Source organism: Ostrinia furnacalis, unplaced genomic scaffold (genome assembly GCF_004193835.3).
Source record: "Ostrinia furnacalis isolate ACB-3 unplaced genomic scaffold, ASM419383v2 OfSCF0710, whole genome shotgun sequence".
Classification (NCBI taxonomy): Eukaryota; Metazoa; Arthropoda; class Insecta; order Lepidoptera; family Crambidae; genus Ostrinia; species Ostrinia furnacalis.
In genome coordinates, this window is record NW_021130949.1 from 1,044,696 (window position 1) to 1,068,459 (window position 23,764).

The 23,764-nt window shown below is 34.7% G+C and overlaps 3 protein-coding genes and 1 non-coding gene across 8 annotated transcripts in view; 3 read left to right on the forward strand and 1 right to left on the reverse strand.

The window, feature by feature from the left end:
• Positions 1-8,404: 8,404 nt before the first annotated feature.
• Positions 8,405-8,486, forward strand: TRNAS-GCU (transfer RNA serine (anticodon GCU)). The gene has a single exon. It is a non-coding gene; the product is annotated as a tRNA-Ser (tRNA).
• An 810-nt stretch (positions 8,487-9,296) lies between these two features.
• LOC114349824 (uncharacterized) lies at positions 9,297-15,949 on the forward strand. 5 transcript variants are annotated; one of them, XM_028300384.1, is made up of 13 exons: positions 9,297-9,501; positions 11,406-11,651; positions 11,898-12,066; positions 12,202-12,356; positions 12,466-12,758; positions 13,030-13,286; positions 13,469-13,667; positions 13,770-14,039; positions 14,155-14,349; positions 14,455-14,610; positions 14,818-15,049; positions 15,343-15,527; positions 15,760-15,949. In XM_028300384.1, the coding sequence occupies exons 2-13, from the start codon at positions 11,413-11,415 to the stop codon at positions 15,903-15,905; spliced, it is 2,496 nt and encodes an 831-aa protein (XP_028156185.1). In that variant the 5' UTR covers positions 9,297-9,501; positions 11,406-11,412; the 3' UTR covers positions 15,906-15,949. The 5 variants fall into 5 exon arrangements, with proteins under 5 accessions (XP_028156185.1, XP_028156187.1, XP_028156188.1 ...); XM_028300386.1 differs by having other exon boundaries at positions 12,469-12,758; XM_028300387.1 differs by having other exon boundaries at positions 12,202-12,314.
• A 646-nt stretch (positions 15,950-16,595) lies between these two features.
• Roc2 (Regulator of cullins 2) overlaps positions 16,596-23,764 on the forward strand; it is a 32,740-nt gene continuing 25,571 nt past the window's right edge. The window contains exon 1 of the mRNA XM_028300229.1: positions 16,596-16,986. Within this exon, the coding sequence (XP_028156030.1) occupies positions 16,833-16,986 (154 nt within the window). The 5' untranslated portion in view covers positions 16,596-16,832. The remainder of the gene's footprint in view (positions 16,987-23,764) is intronic.
• LOC114349747 (facilitated trehalose transporter Tret1) lies at positions 17,492-22,660 on the reverse strand. The gene is made up of 3 exons (XM_028300227.1): positions 22,574-22,660; positions 21,506-21,625; positions 17,492-19,928 (listed from the first exon to the last, which is right to left on the reverse strand). The coding sequence occupies exons 1-3, from the start codon at positions 22,658-22,660 to the stop codon at positions 18,660-18,662; spliced, it is 1,476 nt and encodes a 491-aa protein (XP_028156028.1). The 3' UTR covers positions 17,492-18,659.

The window sequence follows — 23,764 nt, forward strand, 5'->3', positions numbered from 1 at the left end:
CACGAAGGTGACGAAAATTTTAGTTTTTTATAAATTATCCTTAAATTTGAATTTAACGGTTCAAGTCGAATACTACACAAATAAGTCTAACATGTTAAGTTTTCAATGGCAAAGTTTCAATCAAATTGTTTAAATTTTAGAGGTAGAAAATATTGTTCAAGCAAGCGACGGTATGTCTATGGACAATCACAAAAAGTTACGTATTTTTTTCGCGGAGCGACGATCGACCTATCTCACCTCCTCAATGGTCGAAGCGTGACTGACGTTAACCGAATAGAACACTATGATTGGTTCCTGGTGTTCGGTTTAACGGCAATCTTGTATTATTACTCAAAATTTTAGGTACCTAAAATCGTGTGACCAACGTATTTCGCTTTCTCAATTCAAAATAATTATAAGAAGATATTTTTTTGACTATTGTGTGGAAAGTATATTTAATTACGATGATTTTAGTATGCTACTCATAAATTGAATGAAAATTGTGAATGCAGAAACCAAATGTTTCATTGCAACCGAAGGTGTGACACGATGAGAACGCGAAAAATGACCCCGTTTTTTATCGTTTCATGTGATTTTTTCGTATTATTTTTGCTTCTATTACGATACAATTTATTTTGTATGTAGCTAAATAGATATTTTATCATCTGATTTCAAAGGTATTGTTCTAACTTATACCGTTTATGAACTATTATTGTGTGACCATCAAATTTGAGTGTAAATGAGAAGTACCCTGATGTCAAAGCCCCAAATGACTGTCTTTCAGGCGTGCGTGCTACATAAAGCAGAGGGCTGTGTGAAGGGTTGACCCTCTCTTTACTTATGTATAGCAACATCAACACAGGGATGTCTAAAAACAACATGCAAACACATGAAAGCTCGCCTTCTTTTTCGTATAGGTTAAGTATACCTATGTCACATCAAATTACGCCTCGCAAAATATTCTTCTTATCCAGACAAACAACATTTTTTTCTGGCTAAAAATGTATCTACATTAGAGCTGTAAATTGACTGAATCTGACCGGTCACGATGGTCAAATACCATAAATGACCGGTCAAAAACGGTCAAATTCAGTCAATTTGACTCAATATGTTTGTACTACGAACATAGCGATTTGCTTGAATCATAATTAATTGAGCACAATATAGAAAAGTAGTCCGAATCTGTCTTGTCTGTTTACCTGTTTACCTGGGTACTTTTAAGACTCTAGCATTCCGTCTTACATCTTGCAGACTCAAAACTCAAAAAAATCTAAATCAAAAATATTTTATACAATTTTGACCACTAGTGGCACATAAACGTCAAAATACTGTAAAAAAATCGTATCATCATAAAATACCAATGTAACTTTGTTGGTCTGTTGAATATATAAATACAGATATAAATAGTAGAAGAAATACGCAGTTAGGTAGCCGANTTTTGATCGACAAAAAAGTGGTCAAAGTTTTTTTTTAAATTTTTTATGGATTTTTTTTTCTTCCTATTACTTATTGTTAAGAAAACGTAATAACTTTTAAACTAAGAGGTATATCCTGACAAAATAAAAACAGTAATAATGCTTAATAACAGGCTATACTAAAAAAATACATAAAATACTCAGAAAATGGCAACACATAATAAAAAATGATACATTTTAAGAAAAATCTGCATTTTAATTCGTGTTTTTTGTTTATTTGATAAATTTCTCCAAATAATGCCCCCCTAACAGGTGGTTTTTATTAATTTATGTTATTCTTTATCGTATTACCTTTGTAAAACCAAAAATCGCATCTCTGTATCCCTATCACAACGTTTGCAATGATCGTTTGAACAAAGGCCTGCCACCACATTATTATCCGCTACAGGTAGAGTCAATTTGAATTTTAACTAAAATGCTTATCTTACTCCGAAATCTTTTGTTTTTATTTGAAATCTAACTTGTCTTTATCAAAATTACAAATCTAGAGCCACATTCAGTTTCGTTGTTAACGAAGCGTTGAATGGCGCGCCCGGAGAGGCTTAGTTCAAATGATCATAGCAAATGTTGAGATGCGATTTTTGGTTTTACAAAGGTAATACGATAAAGAATAACACAAAGTAATAAAAACCACCTGTTATAGGGGCATTTTTTGAGAAATTTCTCAAATAACCAATAAAACACGAATTTAAAAACAGCTTTTTGTCAAAAAGTATATTTTTTTATTATTTGTTGGCATTTTCTGAGTATTTTATGTATTTTTTTAGTATTGCCTGTTATTTAGCATTATTACTGTTTTTTATTTTATCAGGATATACCTCTTAGTTTAAAAGTTATTACGTTTTCTTTACAACAAGTAATCGGAAGAAAAATAATTCTATAATTTTTTTTTTAAAATGTAAAAAAAAAATTGACCTCTTTTTTGTCGATAAAAATAGGTCTAGTTTCATCTATTTTCATATGTACACTTTATCGTGACTCACACTGTATTTAGATTTACGAGTTAGGAATACCAACTACATAGTAATATTAATTATTTAAGGTATTAAATGGCACACACTCACACGTGTACTCTTGAATGAATAAGCCCCAAGTTACACCCATAATATGTAAAAGCTACATGTGCTTTAGAAAAGTTTAATCGCTTCGTCTGCGGAGAAATGTAGAATATTAAGAAAGTTTACGCCTACATTCTCGAGTCTATATTATTATAATCCTTCACATTAACGCTTAAAATAAACTCTAACATGATTTTCCAAGTATTTTCTTCAAGTTCACAATGACAGCCTAGGCTTAGCATAAAAGGTACTCATTACCATAAACAATTTTCTTCTGCTGGTACTGTGAACTTTATTCGTCTCGGGATATACCTACCCCTTATAACAACATTTTATAGAAGAATTCATAACTTAAACGCGACTCTACAGCGTTCAATAACTTTTCCAGACGTCTAGAGTACCCAGGAAACTTTAAAGAACAGCGGCATTAATAATATAAAGGGCTCTTCCTCTTCTTGTAAGCTTGTATTGTAGGAGACGTTCTGGCTCATAATATTTCATGCATGCGTCGCCGCGACAGTAAGTGAGGGAAATCGGAAAGTGCACGAACTTACCTAGACTTGATAACATTAGTGGCTTCTGCGTTCCACGAGTTATTGCTTTTTTATTTCATTTTTCTGCTTGCTGTGGAACATTGCAATACGTATTACAATACATTTTGTCTGTATTAAGATTTTAAGTCTAGTGCATCCGTTGTATTAAAGAGCAGACAAAAGACTGCAATTGAAAGTTTATTACAGCCAAGTCATAATACGAGTGCCAGTTGACGCGCAGTTCAATGTAAATAATTTATTTCATTTATAGTCTCGCTTTCCGACGACCGTTTTCAGTCGCACAAAGAATTTTCTCGTTTCTGAGTTGAGCAAAGGCGAAGGAAACAAAGTAGGTAGCTCAAGCTTCGCACAAAGTACGAAGGTAATTGGCGAACGGCAGCTGGATCTCGACTAGTGGAAATAAATCCACGGCTGAAGTCTAATTACGTCTGTCGGCGCGCCAATTAATTTTACTATTGGAAAAATCCGTTACTCCACAATATGTTCTTATCTTGCTTTCTTAAAGCTATTAACTTAATGGCTTTCTGATTTACTGCAAATCAAGCTGTACAGTATAAATCACTTACTTGAGAGATACATTTTAGTTTTATCACTCTTTAGACTTTGAAGAAAATTTATCGGCTTAATGTTCATTAATTAATAATTTACTGCACACAGAAATATGTACAAATCAGACTTACGACTTTTATTGCCATTTGAAATAGAACATACTGAAACATAGTTAATCGCAACTACATAATATTTTGCATTCTACCAAGAGATGAAAATCTATTCATATCGTGATTAGATTGCCGATTGCCTCCAAATGGCTCACAAGCGTGGCAAACGCGAGCGGCCGAGGGCGGGCGGCGCATTACTTGCCGGTTTCCGCCCATTCGGCTGACAATTTCCCATTTCCCAGCGATTAGCCATTGAATCGAATGTTGATAAGCACCTGATAGAAATTCTATTCTACTTGTATAAACCAAGAACCAATATCAACTTCGAAATAAGAAAACTGTGCATGAAAACATTTCAATAATGAAAAATGTAAGCCCATGAAATGCATTTCTTCAAATCGGTTTAAAATAGATCCTCTTGTAAAATGAATAAAAATATAGCGACATCATATCAAAGTAAATACTCACCTTAAAGTGAAATTTATTTCCCGTCTCCTTATGGAAAAGCGAAGAGAAAATTTCATATCGGAAAAGTGGATAATCCTTTAGCCAGACTTCGTCATTGTGGTTGTTGTGCTTCTGAAATATTGTGAAAGGTTCCCTCTTGATCGGAGAATAGTTTCCACATAATAACATGAATAGGAGGGTATAATAAATCACTTCTAATAAAAGTATTTCTTGGCTACCTTTGTGTGGGAAACGCAAAAAGTTACAAGTCGAAGAACTGAAAAGTGGTGAAAAATAGGGTGAAATATGGCGTGGTTATTGTGTCGGTTGAGGTTTTACTTTCTTTCATTTCAATTCTTATTTCATACTTACTTTGAGTTGATTTCTCAGAAATGATATCACTTACTTTGGTATTCAAAGCTTGTATTAATCCTTAACTTATTCACATAAACAGTAGGTACCTACTCGTAGTTAACTGATCCATTTTTAGTATTTTTTTTAAATTAAGTTAATTATTATTGTTTTAAAATTTTTAAAACGTATGTGGTTAAGATGGATCCTTGTTGAATGGATGGCGACGCTTGATAGGAGGTATCCACTCGGTACAAGCGCACTACTACAGGTAAAAGAACTCTACCAAGGGGATTTCGAGTGCCTCTCCATGTCTAACATAGTGAGCAGTTTTTAAGGACTAGCCCTTTGACAATGCATCTCTAGGTTACGTTAGTACACAGACCTGATTAATATCTAAATTTGAGTGCATATTGAGATATCGTATCTATCCTATCTTGGAAATCTTGGAATCTTTAATTAAAAACTAAAAAAAGGCACTCGTGTTTCCTGTGTAAATTAGAAAGAAATCTTTTGTTATTTCGAATTTTAGGACAAATCGCTAATTAATTTTAATAATTTGTATTATAAATAAGATTTCAAATATTAAAATAAGAATATAACACCATAAATCGTCTTAGACAGCATTCACTCATAATCCTGTGAAATTCCGCCTTTGAAGACCTTCCGATGTCTTCGTTGCCAATCCGGGTATTTGCAAGTTAAGTCTTGTCATTTGTAGGTTTTCTTCGGGAAACGAGGATATGGTATACTCTGATAAGTATAAATCTAATACATACATTAAAGAGCAGTTACTTGGAAAAACTAAGTTAACCCTTTAACTGGTATAGAGAAAAATATTTTTCATTAGTTTTGTACCTTATGTTTTCTCATAAGGTTCAAAATATGGTGGCAACAATTCTGCCACTACCAGGTAAAGGTTTAATGTTTGCGATTAGCGCAGAAATCCGCGGTTCAACATAGCGAATAAAAAAATGAGAATAGTAACTGGGTATTAATAATGATATCGACTGTGGTAGTCGAGACATTCATGACAAGAATAAGTAGATAAATCGATTGATATCGGTTAAGAATGGTAGAGTTCTGCACCGTTCAGAAAATATTTTCACCGTGCATTACAGACGAGTATGCGGTACGTAAATTGAATTCAGCTGTACAAGCATACACGCGTCTTACCTATGTATACCTACCTTTATTCCCTATGCATCTCAAACTGCATTGGAGCGGAGTGCTCGGTAGACGGTCGGTCGCACAAATCAATGTAATGTGCTGCACCCAACCAATCTCTCTCTCTCAGAGCCGTCTAGACTGCACGCTGAGCCAACCTTCGACTTAGATCGTAGCTTAATTAATAAAATCAAACTGATCGGGCGGGCTTTCATGTAGGGTAATTGCGCCGGTTTTCCGTCCAGCTCCTGTTTTCGTCCATTTGACCGACTTGCCACAAACAAATACGGAAAATTAGAATACAAACCTAACTTTCCGTGCAAGTTTGGACTTGTTACAATCTATAATATCTAAGTAACAGTTCTGCTTGCATGAAAATGTAATTTGACAAGTAATAACTCCAAAAAAATCTACGGAAGTTGCTGCTGCACACAGGTGAATGGAAAACGTCGTCAAGTTAGAAAAAAAACGTGCCGGTAGGGAACATTCATGGTATGTTTAATTACTGTTTTAGCTACTTTACGTAATGTTTTTGGCACGTATGTCTAATTATTAGCATAATAAACACTATTTTAATGGTTTATTAAAGTTTTTGTATATAAATCTTAGATAATTAAGTGGACTAATAACTGCACCCTTTTTTCTACACAGTGGTCGAAAACTAGCGTACACTAGGACGAAAACTGATTTTTTGGACGAAAACTAGTGAAATCGCCTCTTTTGCATAAAATATTTTTTATTAAAATACCCGTGGTATTTACTTATTGTCATATAATATTAACGTAAAGTAGACTATACAGGGTGTTAGGTAAATGGGTATATGAGCCGACACTAGACCGTGTTAACATGGTCATATAAATGGTATGGTGAAGTCAGAAATTTGATATCATCATTTTGATTTTTTTAATTTTCATACAAAATAAATTTTATAAAATCCGATTTGTATGAAAATTAAAATAATTAAAATGAAGATATCAATTTTCTGACTTCACCATACCATTTATATGACCATGTTAACATGGGCTAGTGTCGGCTCATATACCCATTTACCTAACACCCTGTATAAGGATTAAAATGACATATGATACATATGAGTAAGGGTATTTTAAGATATTCATTTCGTATCACAAAGTTGGCAACTCCGATAATTGGACGAAAACTAGCGCACTTACCCTACGAAATGCCGCGATGGCCGTTTGGTTTATTTTCATTCCTCTATTTAGCTCGAAAGTTTTCTCTGTCTGAGAAACCGGATACGTAGGTACCTATTCTGAGTCTAGCTAGACGCAAGTCATTTTATTATTTTGGTGACTTTATATAAAATAATTTACTTTTAACTACTTTGAGTATAGTCTAGGAATTTAATTAACCTAAGAATCAAAAAACATAAACGGCGTTGAAAATAAAAGGAGTCCATAAAACAAGTGAAAAGTGATAAACCAATCATTTACGAGTAATGTGTTGTGCTGAATATGCAGATAATTCTAATAAGTAGTCAGGGAAAGCCCTGTTTGTGGCCCTGTCTTGTACTTAATTAGTCTAATCTAAATATTGAAATTCAACCTGAAACTATTTTTGAGATTAGTCGACATAATAGCGTCGCGAGTAGTTTAGTTCCTAGTTACAAGTCATATTCTAATTTTGGATGTAGAGAAGCCTAGCCTTAATGATAAAAACACCAATATCAAATGAAAATGTTCTACTCATTTTTTTGTGTTTGATACACTGAACATTTATCATCATTACTATATGGTGTCTGTTCGCGAAGACACGAAATGAATAGAAACATTTCTACAAATCGTAACATTGGTGTATCATTGTAAGTAGAGGTATTTGTGTTGCAGAGGGATGAGCGACCTCCAGGGTCATACGGTGACTGAGGGAGCGTTGCTAGGCAACGGCGACCGCTGTGCGGTGTTCCCTCCATTCAAAAACGCAACAAATTCCTATATTTCAATCAAATTACAGAAAAAACATCACTCTTATAGAACAGACAGAACATCATCCTATTTTATAAAGTTGATTATTGTACCTTTCATAAAATATTTGTTTGTTATTAATCACCTACTTATGTTTATGTAGCGAATCGTCATCGATCACGTAGATGACCTATTTTTACATGTAATTGATAATTTTAAAAAATGTGGTAATACAGTTTGAATAACTCACAAACCACACGTACATTTATTTTTAAAAAATATAATTTTATTAGAAAACTCGCTTTTTACGATTTATTTCTATTTTATCAATTTTTATTATAACTTTATTTTAGATGTTAAAATGGTATTAATTTACGATATCTTAGCGCCATCTAGTGAGTCATTGTAGTAACATCACACATCAAAGCTCAAACATGCTGTGACAGATGTCTCTAGTAACGGAAACATAACACGTATTTCTACATTTATTCTTGAAAATAAAAATCAATACTATTATTTTTCATATATTTTATTTTAATGCGTAAAACTAAATTTACATAAAATTCTAACAATATAATAATCAAGCCAAGCAACGCCTATTTAATTTCTACATTAAAAGGCAGAGGTCACTGTATACAGAAAATAATATGGTTATATTTTATTTATTTTTTTCAATTTAAGTAATTTCATAGTAGATAGTATGTTTAATTTATTATTTTATTAAAATAAATACAATTTTTGATATCCAATATTTACTTTTTAACTTGGTCAACAAATTCGCCGTAGAGGTCATATGACGAGGTGGCCGAGTGGTTAAGGCGTTGGACTGCTAATCCAATGTGCTCTGCACGCGTGGGTTCGAATCCCATCCTCGTCGATCCTTTTTGGTTTCTTAAGAAAACAAACCTGTAACTATTTTTATGTAATTTCTATAAAAAAAATATATATTCTTCTAAACAAAGCCTCTCATTGACTATGAAAGTGGAATTTTTAATGGGAAGGTTATCAGTCCGCTGGATAGATCGACCGCTACACAATTTTCTCAAACACTACACAATACACAGTGTATACTTAGGCTGGGTTGCACCATATTACTTTAACTTTAAAAAACGACAAAAATCTGTCAAACTCCATACAAAAAGCACCGGTATAGTTACCGTTACAGTTAGGTGGTGCAACTCAGCCTTAGTCACCAATATCAATAAAGTTAAATAGTTTGCGGACTCAAAAAGAATGATCTATCTTCATGAGTAGGTAAGTTGATATTTTGAGTAGTCGGGGTTATTACACAAGCTCAGAAACCTTTAATTTTACAGTTAACTTAAGTATAAATGCTGCAGATGGAAAGATTATTTTTTTGATAGTAACTAATTTAACCTACAAATATTTCGTAGCTATTACTTAATGTAGAATAAAATGTGTCTACCTACGTCAATACGTGAAATAATAAGCAATACCCTAATTTATTTGTAGGTCATTAGAACTAGATCAACAAACTGAAAATGTTATATTCAAGTGACAAATCTCAATTTGGAATTATATCGTACACATTGGTTTTCCATAATCTGGCCCCTATCTCTGTAATCACTAGCGAAACCTGATATAGGCGAGATAACGCTTTGTATGTATGGTTATCATTGTTACGAATTTATCTAGACCTGTTTTTCATTATCTTATCCACCTGTAACTAGCACTTTCATGAGTCGCCTCAGTACTGGGCGCGCCCAAAGTCGATAGAGTTCTTTGTCTGATTGATATTCGTTAATCATTACAGTTTTTGGTGTGAAACTCATGGTAGTGTAATGGACATGTGATTTGGAAAAGTGTTTTCTGGAAAAAGTGGAACAGTGGTTTTGATTAACTGAGGACGTTTTTAATTGACACAGCATTAGGTAGGTCGCCTTTTGTTCAAGGTTTTTTGTAAACGGTAATTAGGACATAAATAACCAAGTGCACGATACTGAGGTGTGGTGTGATATTGTAGAGGCCCAGGAGGCCTATCAGCGAATTATGGATCGTGCTATGCTGGATATGCTCGAAGTTACTTTGATGGATAAAATTCGTAACGAGGTTATCTGACAGAGAACCAAAGTCATCGATATAAAGCATACGGAATTAGCAAGCTGAAAATGGCATTGTGCTCTATATCTGTCGTAGAACGATAACCGCTTGGGTGAATGAGATTTTTAATGAAGACCATATCTCGGTAACCGTCCTCTAGTTAGGCGAAGTCAGATCAATTAGCCGGACTGGGTAAAATTGAGCGTATTAGACTATTCCTATGTCCAGCACGCGGCACGCTGTGGACAACTATAGGCTGACAATAGGAAAGCCTTGTTATTTGTAAAATTATCATAGCGTCGAACCATTGTTTTAATTTTCCACGTCGATAAGTATCGAGGTTTTGTGTCATCCTCAAAGCTATTTTAAAGAGACTACGAGTATAAGTTTGTTTAACTACTTATTTCTAATTCAAAGAAATTACTCATCACCCAAGAACGCCGTTTTTATCAAAAGATAAAAAGGTTATGAATACGAGTACGAAGCTAAAGCGTCCTTATAATAAAGTGCCAATAGAAAATGTATACTTAAACATAAATCCTTTATATTCTATCTATACCGACATGAATAATATCGAAAGTAGAGCAAGTAAACACAATAAATTGGGCAACAGTCTACTTCCAATTCATATTCAAAGGCTGATAAGATTGGATTGGGGAACCTATTTACGCCCATACAAAGTATGTAGGTGGAGAGTTTAACGTGTTATGATTATTCTAAGCCTCAATATATTATTGTGGAATACCTACCTAGTTGATTGTAGGTATTGTTTATTATTTGTGGCTATTTCTAACGGACTTAGAGGAACGACTTTACTACTTTGAAAACTATAATACTTACTTAATGCCTCTTAATGCAGTGAATTTACTCTCACATGATGTAGTTAATTACAAACTACCTAGTTATCTCATCTCCTCTGAATGCAGGTACCTATCGTATGTACCTTTTCTTGATAGGTGATTGCTATCCTTGAATAAGCCATACAAGATAACGTAAACTTCAGATAACTAATAATTTTCAGAAAGTGATTCAACTTCCACAAACACAAACCGGATGTAACTTTTCAGTAGGTATCCAAAATTACTCTTTAGACAATGTATAGAGAAGTTTTCAGTATTCAGCCGCTCCCAGTTGCCGATAAAATCAATTAATCACGAATGCCATAAAGGTCTCGTCATCGACATTCTTATCGCTGTTATCGTCTCATTTTTATCCTAGTTTAACCTATCTAGGACATTGCAGAAACAACAAGTTTGATTATATTTAATATTTACAGTGTTGACGTGCAAAAGGTGATAACTTCATAAATTCTGAAAATGAAAAGTTTACGCTACTTCCGATTTAAAATGATTTTTGTAAATATTAGTACTTAACTACTTAGTAATATGTGGTGCAGAGGGTAATGATCCTGTCGAAACAATAACCTGATGATGATATTTCAATTTCAACTGAATAATTTATTCTAACTCTAGCGGCCTAGATTGTTGGCCTCATGCACACCAAATATGCAGAATTCGTTCATAGTTTATGGAGTGTATTTGTAACTATCATTCAATGAATTTATTTATTGAATTTGAATTATTTCATAATCGGCAACCAGGATATGTGCAAATCTTGGTAGAGTCGTTTCTTCCCGTGTCAGATAGAACTCATGTGAGTGGTTCTACACGACTAAACCTTAAAAAAATCTTTTCTTTAAAATTAAGTTCTAAATAAATGCTTTTCCGTTGCACAGATACACAATGCCTTGGGTTCCGGCATTGCTGTTGGTAGCCATCGCTACCGGTGCGCACGCGCAGTCGACGGGACAGACCAGCGTGGCGCCAGATCTGCGCGAATGCTACACAAACCCGTGGCTGCTGAACCGGAACAACCTACCTCCAACCACGATACAGACCCTCATTGACATCATCCGCCAGATTGAAGACAATCCTAATGTCAACGTTGATATGAGGACGATGGCCGCTTTGCTGCTACACACGTAATAACTGCTTTATTTCTTTTTCTCAAAAGCCTCGAACATAGGGCACTAGTATTGTTAACATTGTTTTAGCAAGCGTTGCATACCTTAAGACTTGTGCTCTAATGCAGATGAAGCTTTGATTGTACATTGAAGAAAGAGACTTTCCAAACTCCACAAAACATCCACAAATTAAAAAAAAAACTTTCCTCACATAAGTCGTGAACTTTCGTTACCATACTAACGTTAGCGAACTCTGTATTTCAGATACCGGCAAGATGGTATCGAGTACCACAGCAGAGACGGCGTTGCGTCCGCAAATGTGTTGCCTTTCTCTCCAACGTTCCACTCCTTCCACCGACACCGGTTGCTGCTGAGGATGATCCCTAGCAATCTGCAGGCATTGCCTAATAACACTCTTTCTGCCCCACTAAAGGTGTGATGTCTTAAGTTTTTAAGCAGTGGTCTACAATCCGCCAATCGTATAATTTGTGCAAAAAATTAAGCAAAACTTGAAGTGGCGGCGACTGTAAATAGAATTTAAAAAAGTATTTTATTTACTGGTTTATAGTGTGCTCTTCACCACATGCTGTCTACCACTGTCGACGCTCGACTGCGTGGTGACGAAAGCAGCTGCGGCCAGCTCTCCCAATATCGAGCATTGAGAACTTCACGCTCAGTTCGGTCAGTTAAAGACGATGTCGAATTACTTGATGTGTCTAAGCTGTAAGTTAATTGTTTCCACGATAAGGCCTTGTTAAAATTTCAAGAAGACATTTTAATATTAGGAAATGTTTTTATGATACGATAAGAATTTTCTAAAACATATTTTCAGCAGAGGAAGAAATGGTCAGATGCGTCAGTATAATCCCAATGACGATGTGGAGTCCACAGGGTCTTTCGGACCCAAAAGAGCTCGCCAGTTAATGGGTGACAGTGCTTGTCCTATCCTGACCGGTGTAGTCAAGACCAAATGGGGCGATGTCTCCGTGGGCAACCTGATAGCGGGAATTGCCGCGGGCACTGAATCACAACAAGTCCCTATTACGGAACTTATCAGGGGCTCCACACTAAACTACCAAAATGTCCAAACAACTCTTACTTCAATTTTTCCAGCTACACTGTCAGGTATGTTTTAAATTAAAGTACCTACCTACTTTATAAAATTCAATGTACTCTAATGGTGTATTACCTATACCTACGTAGTAGGATAACATACATAACTTCTCAGATTGTAATTAATAACGCACTACTTCGAATTCGCTACGCATACTTGAACTGTGTAAATAAACAAATGAAATATCCAGAAAGTACTAAGTCTGATTAGTTCCTGTCCGTTATTTCTTTGTTTAAAAACTACTAACTTCTAGATTATGACTAATGTAGAAATATTTTCCAGGTGATTTAGCTGAAGCTGTCTTGATTCAGGGGACACGGGGAAGCCAGATAATCTCTGTTGGCACTGCCGGCCATTGGAACAGCACTCAAGCACAAAGATTCTTTATGCTGAGTGAACGCTCGAATGTTGAAATGACAGACCCCGAGATTCGTGGCGGCATAGACGGTTTTGTTCTAGGAAACAGTTCAGCTGAAGGTCTGAGAATTTACAGTTCCTTGAGATTGTCACAGTTGCTTGATATGTACTTTGCACCCAGGGTAAGCTACCGTCAAATAGATTTTTTACATAATTCAATATTGTTACTTCTCCGCATTCTACAGTAGCTGATTACACGGTCTCATCTACTTGATGAAAGCTAATAAATAACATCATGATCAGATATATGAAGGTTTTTCCTCAACATCAAAAAGTAACAATTACGTCTTATTCCTCTTTTCAGAACGGGTTTTTCAATACAAACTTAAGAGCCTGTAACCGCCGGAATCTAAGTCTCACTCACATCAATAATGATGCCTTAGCAAGCGAGACAAGAGCATTTACGGCCGCTTTAGATTCGATCATGCCCCTGGAAGGAACTTTAACTGGCGGCCTCGAAGGCCTTGTACAGAGTGCTATCACAAACTATCAAACCTACACTTGTGAGTTAGAAATTAATTTGATTTAAATACTTATGTAACTAATCCAACCTTTACGTAAAGTGTGTTTCTGTGTTACTTTATCAACTCATATTTTATTTACAGCAAATACTATGAACGATCTAAACTGCATCATCACTGAGGCTACATCTCCAGATTTCCGACTAAGAACCAACTTATACATCGTTCTTGACTCATCTTGGCCGTACAATACTATATATCCTGCTATCTCATACCTACTGGAAGCCATCGAAGTGAACAAATATGGATCAAGTGTAACATTGCTCAGTGCAGCTGATGGACGTGTTCTTATAAACCAAACATTGTCGCAGTCAGAATTCCATTTATTATACAATGCGACTACTCATCAGAGCTGTAAGTTCAAACAGTTTACGGGTTTTCCTAAACCATATTATATATCACTCATACATCAATATTACTTCTTAATTAGGCTGGTACCTACTTTGAACCTTCTTAAATTTTGTTTCAGTTCCTACTGGTGTGAATCTGGAAACCAGTCTGCCAAATATACGCCAACTATTGTTGGACACTCTTCGCAATGAAAGTAGTTCTAACTTCGTTGGTGGAAACTCTTCGGTGTTATTGTATTTACTTAACTCTGGCACTATTCAAAATAACAACAATGTTTGGGAACAGGCTCGTTTACTTAGAGAAGGCGTCCCAGGTAACCGCACTTATTAACTCGTTCAATACCTACATTCTGTAACAATGAATTACCTACTTTACTTAACTTTTCAAGGAGACGATACTAAGCTTTAATTTATTTCAGATACAAGGCTTGTTTTTGGAACTTCTTCAAATCAAGTAGAAAATCTATCTAATTTGGTCCGTGACCCCCAAAACGATGTAATAACTCTAACCCTCACATCAACTGGCACCCAAGTTGACACTACTATGTCCCAAGTGTTGTCTACTATTCAAATGAGTAAGTGTGTTTACATTTTATTATGAGACTAGTAATTTTTGGCTTTATAAAGCTTAGCCTGTAAGCAAGCAAAATAAGTTTCATCCTGATATTTAGGCCAAATAAAGGCCAACTTACAAACTTCTAAGTTAGTGTGGGTTAAATACAGATGCTTAATTTCTATTTTGTACTTAGTTAAGTAGTTATATTATGTCATTATTTTTACAGCGGGGAGAAGAGTTGTAAACCCTCTTTGTGGAGCCAATTTTGCGGCAGGATCTTCGGGTGTGAGACAGTTTGACGATTCTGTGGAAGCCGGCTTTATCAACTTTTACAGAGTCAGCCCAAATTACTTCTACCTTAATAATGACAACGCAAGAGTTCGCGTTTCTTTCGGCACAGCTGGAGTTGTACAAGGCAGTCTTACTGTGTGCCACTCACGTTCTGTTATTTTACCAAGGTAAGAAACTTAATTTACAAAGTGCTTTAATCATAGAAAAAATATAAAAGTAGAATGCAGTTTTGTTTTAATTGAAACATACACGTAAAGTAATAAAGTTGCAAGACTTGAGCCTGAAAGAGTCAAATACTTAATCTGAATGATAATGTTATCTAAAAAATATGACATTTGAAGATGAAAGTTCTACCTTAATCTCCATTATTAAAGTTAAGACGTCGTGTACCTACTCGTAGAGAGCAGGACTTGGGTGTACCGTACGTACCTAAGTAGTAAAATTCGAACGACTTTTCCAGACAAAATTCAACATTAGAACCTGACGCCAGTGCAATTACTTGCCAGAACGTTGTAACAGCCACCAACGTGGATATGAGTCTACAGAACGCATGTAATGGTTTTTCGACCATAGGCGCTTGTCCGCCGCTCTACTTCTCTGTACAAGCCAACGCAGTTGGGGAAACTACTACAGCTACCTGCACAGGTATGTATAAAAAGTGTATAATTAATTATTTATTATTATTAACTAAGTACTTCTTACTTTTAATAGTTTTTAGCTCATTACATATTTACATACTTTCTTTAAAAGATAAAGTAGCTAAAACGGTGTATAAAGGCCAAAACCTTAAGGTTAACACTTAATTAAAAACACTTAACCTACCTTATTGGTGGTTGTACTTGTGTGGTTAGTATGTACAATACTATTTTCTTTTCAGATGTAAATGTTTGCCGATTCCCAAACAGCATCCGGTATCAAATCGAGGTGGATGGACTGGGTTGCTTCAGTAACGCAACCAACCTTTTATCCAGTGTATTTTTCGTTTTGTTTGGATTAATCCTAAATATAGTCAGAAGCCTATAGTTTACATCGAAAAACACTGTAATAAGTTTTTNGTTTGAAGTTAAGCGACACAATTTAATGGACTATAAGCCAATATAGGTCTCATTGGTGGTGGACATTTGGACCACTTTTGGTCATTGTCCTTTGCCTTTAGGATGACAAATATTTACTTACTTTTTATTACGAGTATAACCGATGCCATCGATCGATGTAATTAAATTAACCCATTTAGACCGATAATTATTTTTGTAGTAAAGTTGTGTAATATTTATTTACTATTCTTAAGCTGAAGACGATAAATAAGTTAAAAAAAATGTTGAGACATGTCACAGGGTACTGCTTTTATGCCACCGCAACAAAATGTTACTGAAATAAGTTAATTCATTGATAAATACAATATTTTTTTACCAATAAATAATTCAAAAGACTTCGATATTTTTATTGATCACTTGCATAAATGCCATATCAACTCGGAAGAAAATCGAAAATTCCAGTTATTTTCTTCGTTCCTAGACGCGTCATTGAATGGAGATCATGCAACTTTTGTTTTTTTTTATGGCTTCGTGCAGTTTGCACATATTAGCCAGAGTTTATTCATTATTTGAAACCTGACAGAAACTTGAAAATAAAACTTTATACACGACGCTTCACTTTCCCGCCAAGAAATCACTTGAAGCTGTTCAACTGTTCAAACATTACTAAATACATATTCCATAGGCAAAAAAAGCGGAGCACCATTAGAAACACTTTGTGGCAAGGCTCAAAGAACTAGATCCCACAGTCGTAAAAACCAAATAGATAAAAAAGTTGTCTGTGGTTATCTGTCATTAACGTCATTTAACATTTTGCTGTCAGTGTCAGTCGAACGTCAAAATAAGTAAATAAACTTATTTCTTGTTGTTTTCTTCTTTTTTAATTAAAATTTAATAATACATTTTATCATTTAAAATGTCTGGTGAAGATTGCGATGCCCTAGACCGTGGTGATAATGATGGACAAAAATCTGATAAGATGTTTACTCTCAAAAAATGGAATGCTGTTGCAATGTGGAGCTGGGATGTAGAATGCGATACTTGTGCAATTTGTCGCGTCCAAGTAATGGGTAAGTTTACCAGAATATTTTCTCGACCGTTAACTAACTAAAGCATACTTACTTTAATTCACACCGATACGTTTTTCGCTAAAAACAGAAATACTTTGTGGGTCTGTGGCCTACCTTCATCATTAGGTCTGTCAGTTCAACCACTTCTTTGGAGTAATTTCATCATTAAATAATATTCTTTTGTAGTTGCAAATTTATCTGACTGAACGCTGTAGCGTCATATACCTATATTCATAACCATAAAACTTTATTTGTTTATAGGTAATAAGTTAAATTTTACAGAAAAAATTACTGATAATGCATTGTTGGGTGATAACATTTCAATTTTGCATACATTCTATTGTTAATTTTCCATAAAAAATTCTGGTAGTTGTTTTTCTAACCTAAAAAAGACAGTAATTTTTAAAACTTTTTAACCTTTTTTTCACTTTCACCCTCAACAAACTATGTATTGATGAAAAAATTTTGTTTGTACTTAGTTCACTTAAAATAATACACATACATATTATTATTATCTTTTTTATTTTACATTTAATAACTAAGACATAGATCTTAACTTTAAATTGAGATTTCTGTAGGGTGGGCAGAATGGACATAATAATAGTATGACAATCAACACTTAACAAGCTCAAATTGATTTTTTTGTCACATATGCTACTAAATATAAGTTTAAGATTCCACGGTAAAATTGAGTAAAATGTTAACAACATTTTTCTGTAGGCAATTTTGCAGGTATGTATCCTCATTACTCCATCTAAATCTTGAAATGCTAAGTTTTCACTTTTCAATAAAGTATTTGATTTCCAAAAAAAGAGGTTTGTTATTTTCTAGATAACAAATTCACTTCAAGGTTTAATATAATAAAATAAAAATATTCCTTAACATTCTATACTGCGCCATCCAGTCCCAATCTAAGCAAAGCTTGTAACTATGGGTACCAGACCACAGATTTAAAATGCAATTGTAATATCATTAATTGATTATTTTTTTGGTCAATATTGACCAAATTGACAACTATAATTAACAATAAATTAATTAAAGTGACAAACATTAAATACTCATAACAATTTGGACACCCTTCTAAGTACAAAATTATTAAAATAGTTATATTATTATAGTCTATAGACAACATTTAAAAAAATATTCAGTCTAACAACTAATTCTTTTGTCTATAGATTTTTTTTTCACTAGTATAAGGACTATAAGACAGTGCACTGTCTACCTTACATTTTATAAAAAAATAACAAATAATATTCTATTATTCAAAATAACTAACAAATAAGTTATGTTTTAATTACACTTTCCTATCTTATGTTAATTTACTTACAAATAATAATTAATTCTTTCACTTAAGTGTAATAAATTAAGATTAATTCTTATTTTGATTAGTCAATTAAAATATTCAAGTAATAAGTATGGCTTTAAGTTTATCTATAACATTTCATATAGATCTATCTATTTTTATACATTTCTTAAAATACGACATTAGTGTAGGAATATTATTTTCCAAAACCCTATCTCAATAAATATCTTTAACTCTAATAAAAAGAGCTGGCTGTGATCAAAATATCGTGTTTCTTGCATTAGCAATTTTAGTTAAGCGGTGATACTTGGATAATTAATCAGTTAGAAAAATTACAGCATTACTATAAAATAATTTGTAATAACATAAATCAGCAACCATTTGGCAGTGGTTTTATATTTGCTATTGAGCTCATCCTACGAGTTCTAGCGGTAGATCTGCCTGTTAATTTATTCTCAATTTGTTCCAAACTCTTGCCTCTAGTTTCGGGTACAAATACTACCACGAAAAACAAACCCACGAAAGTAATACATCCAAATAGCCAAAACGTTCCTGCTGGCCCAATACCATCTATTATATTTAGAAATGTTTTTGTAACCGTAAATGTACATAACCAGTTAAATGCTGTGCATATAGAAGCGGCGGCTCCCCTTATTTTTGCTGGCAATATTTCTCCCATCATTAACCAGGGAATAGGGCCAAAAGCTAACGAAAACCCTAATAAATAAATCATAAGGCACGTCAATGGTAACCAGCCTAACGAAGACACATCCATTTTTAAATCGATTTGTACATAAAAGAACGTACCCAACACAATTAATGTTATGGTCATTGTGACGGATGAAATGTATAGGAGAACTTTACGACCGGCCCTATCAATGAGTGCTGTCGCGATGAATGTGGATATAAAATTAACAGTCCCTACTATGATAGTCGATAAATTTCCGTCTACTGAACTACCAGACATTTTGAATATTGATACAGTGTAAAATATAACTGCATTAATACCTGATAATTGCTGAAACGTCATCAGGCCCAAAGAAATTAATATAGACCTTGTGTACTTACGGCTAAATAGCTCTCTTATATTTGAGTCATTAGTTTCTACTTCAGCGTTTGAAAGGGCGATATCACGCAATTCATTGTCTATTTTCGCATTTTTTCCACGGAGCCACTGTAGGGCTTTTCGCGCTTCATCATTACGGCCGCGAGATAAATACCATTGGGGAGTTTCAGGAATCATTAGCATTAGAATAAAGAAAGGTATGGGCAAAGAGGCTCCTAAATAAGCTAGCTCTGACCAATCGAGGAACATTCCTGCGAGATAACAGATTAATATGCCAATATTTCCTATGGCAGTTGGGAATAGCCCTAAGGTGCCTCTGACTTCTGGTTGGATCGCTTCTCCGAGATAAACGGGGAATGCCAGTGATCCGATTCCGACACACAGTCCGCATATAACACGGCCTGTTAGCACTAGGTGTACAGTCTTCGCCGTTGCTATAAGGATCCATCCAACAAAGAAAGGGGGCGCGGTGCATATAATCGTTCTTCGCCTTCCAATATAGTCCACGAGAGGTCCTCCCACAACACCGCCTGCAAGTGCAGCTAGTGGCATCAAACTGCCCACCCAGCTAGCCTGTTAAAGGAAAAGTAATCTTTAGTTATTAATTAACCCTTAATCATAATCGTAATCATTTATTGCTTCATAAGTGTACTTAGGTGGTGATCTTAAACTAAAAGTCTCAACTTATGACCCTGTAAGGGTATTGCAAATCTTAAGTATCGTACATTACAAACCCTTAATGTTTCATAAATGTACTTAGCATCTAATTATAAAGACGTAGCGCTCAGCGTCGCAAGAAAAATATTTCTTATCGGAATGAAGCCTCTGAAATATGGTTCAGATAAAGTAGGTACAGCACATTTCAGGGTAACTATACTTCTTATAATAACCACATGAGTTACTTTTATTTCATCTAAAAGTTATTAAAAAAAATTAAAAGTACATAATTTCTAATCTTGTGAATTGAATTCAATAAATAAGTATCCCATCAAAAACAATACTTGTCAAAAAAACCAAGTCTCGCAACTCAGTTGTTCTACGGTAAAAAGTTGTGAGATCCATGTAATACCAAGTCCAGGCCAGGAAATCTTTAACGTTTTACATAAATTATTGACTTGGCCATCGCACTAAATAATTTAATTTACACGTGTTTTCATGCGATGGCCAAGTCAATATATTTATGTAAAACGTTAAAGATTTCCTGGCCTGGACTTGGTATTACATGGATCTCACAACTTTTTACCGTAGAACAACTGAGTTGCGAGACTTGGTTTTTTTGACAAGTATTGTTTTTGATGGGATCTNTTTTCACTTGTTCACTTGTAAATCAACACTAATCTATCACAATTTAAAAGATAAGCACAAATTCAAAACAAAACACTCGTTTAAAAACACGTACGAACTTGTTTTGATGCATGCAATGTGATATTTTGACAGTGACTCCCCGCCGCCTCATGACATTCGTAACAGTTCGTTTAATCTCGGCAGTCGCTCGGACCTTCGGCGAAACCTTCGGCTTCGGCCGGGCTTTGGGCCGAAGCCGAATGTTTTGCCGAAGGTGGACTTTTTGGCCGAAGGTGGCCGAAGCCGAAGCCGAAGCCGAAGCTTCGGTCGGACACTAGTAATTAGTAATTATTTTTCTACTTTTTAGTGTAGGTTTTTTGTTTTTATAAAATTTTACTTATTTCTTGCTTTTTAGTTAACTATTTATTACCTTGATGTTACCACTGAAGGTAGGCAGTACATTGAGACCATAGGAAACCTAAAAAGACCTTAAACCGTCAGCCCACCTTAAAAACATGAAAGAATACAACTGTTGGTCTATTTGTACTTACAATATTTAAAGATTTATCCTACAACTCCTAAGCATTAAGGAGTTGTACCTACCATGACCAGTTTTTCTTCAAATTCGCATAAAACCACCCTTTCGATAATACCTATTCANGGTTCAAATTGAATGAAATTTTAAATATACCGTTTCTTTACAATGCCTGCATAGCTAATGAAAATTCAGCCTTCTAGTTTTATCCACAACGAAGTTACAGGCGGTCGAAAATGGCCTGAATTGCTTCGAGAAAAGGATGGTACGGCCGTGCCGCTTTTTTGCTCGACTTGGTGGGGGCACTGCCGTGCCCCCAGATAAGTCTCACCTGTTCTTTAGTGATGGAAATAGTCGTACTGTTTTCCATTGTTACCAGAGCAGGGGAAGTGTAAGCTGCTGAAAATCCTATTATCATGGAGCCCATCGATACTGCTACAGCCGCCAATACCTAAAATGTAGAGTGATACCATTTTAATCGAATTGTTTTTCAGATGGTGAATAGGATCGCAAAGTCCTAAACGTTGCATAATATTTGTTAGATTGCTCTGCGAAATAATAAGACGAGTAATGTAATTGCTCCGTTCGCCGCGTGTGACGTTATTCACGGAGAGGTGTGCGGCGCCCGCCCACGATCAATTTGCGCAATCACCAGCACTGATTGAGTCCCTACCGCATCACGTGCATGACGCGCAGGGTTCTAAGATGTATGTTTTGGTTTTGTTTTGTGTCTATTAAGATTTCCTAATAGCCTGTTAACCTTTTTTTTAAATAATACAGCTCTATGAGCTGATTATGCCTGTATCAATTTGTGGACTATAAAAATCTGACAATTAACTAATTTGTAGCTTTTTATGTCATTTAGAGGTAATTTTTCAAACGCCTGAAAATATTTATTTACAAAGCAAGTTTGGTAGCTTTTGTTAAACATTAGTTAAGGTCAATTTATTTTATTCTTTCGTTAAAAGTGATCTCCTGAATGATTAAAAACTAGGCCTTGAAATTAGGTGATTATATGATTCTTAAGTTATTACGTCTAACGCACATTATTAATAGCCGTGCAAAAAGTAAAATGCATGAACAAAACTTGTATACACGTGAGTTCTTTGTTGTTAATAGATTTTTCGAGAAGATTATAATTCATTTATTATATGATTGAATACATTTTGATAGTCCGCCTAAATTATATTTGAATTTAAAAGTTTCACGGTTAGGAAATGTATGCACATGAAAATGTCGTTGCGATCTTGTAATTCGTAGCTGATTAATTGGCATCAATTGACCATTCCCACACTCTAATTATTCCTTTTTATTAAGTACCTAGTGCCTGAAATTATTACGTTACGACTTACGAAATCATTCGTATCATGAATTAAAAAACTGAATTTTAATATCCCACCTGTGAAAAAGTATATTTGGGCTTTTCAAATTCGGTGCTTCTCACTCCTATACTATAATGAGTATCCGCTCTCATTAAAATCTTCATGATGGTGTATTTTTATGTCACAGTTCATACACTATCTCACTGCACAGTTAGATTTTTAAATATGTAATAAATAATGTAACACAGTAAGTGTTCGCGATATACGCTAACGAAGAAATGCGTGTCCCTCGCTATGCTTGCCGCGATATATATGGACACAAATTGATTGACAAAACTGATTGGCTCTCGAGGCTGTGTGATTCAAAACAATGTCTTTGAATTGGCCAGTGAAAACCATGATTTTGTTTCTTTTATGCGAAGATACGATGAATTATCTGCATATAACCGGTCAAATTAAAAAACCTTTTTATGTTATCACGTCAAACGTTTAAATTGCTATGCAAAAAATGACAAAGATGAACAACAATAATTACAATCGATTACATTCACGCCAATTTGCAAATTTTAAAATTTGAATGACGCCGATAGAGTGGGGAAAAACTTGAAATATGTTGCATAACATGTCCAAGGTAATGGATTCTTCATTCGCAGGTCCTATAAAAGTCCGGGTTCAATTTTTTTATATCGGGTAGCCGTACTCGTATCTTCAAAATCCTTACAAAAAATCTACTGAATCAAACGTAATCGTAACATTTCAAGCAGTGCGAAATTCGCGATAGTCGCTAACTAATGCACTACATACTCATTTAATATCCTGAAAAAAATACGTGATGTAACTTATTAATATGGGAAATCTCGCTGTCTTCCTTATGTAAACATGACTTATCTATATNAGTGTAGGTTTTTTGGAGTCGGTTTTATTTTTTGGTTTTAAAATGTTTGTCGTAGTCCAGGGTAGGTCTAAACGGTCATTGAGTTATAATGTACTACAATATTACTTCAATGTAAACGGTGAGCAAATACGCGCGCGATATTGTTTTTCTGTGACAGACAAAATTCCACGCGGGCGAAGCCGCGGGCGGAAAGCTAGTTTATAATAAAATTATTGGTAATAACTTTTCACAGCAATTGTTTTTCAAAAAACTTATCAATCAACTCATAAAAATATCATGTACTACATAATAAATAGTACACAGATGCACGTTAGAAACATGTGCAGTTTATGTGCTAAACAAGAAAGATGTACTCTCATCATCTCATGGGGTA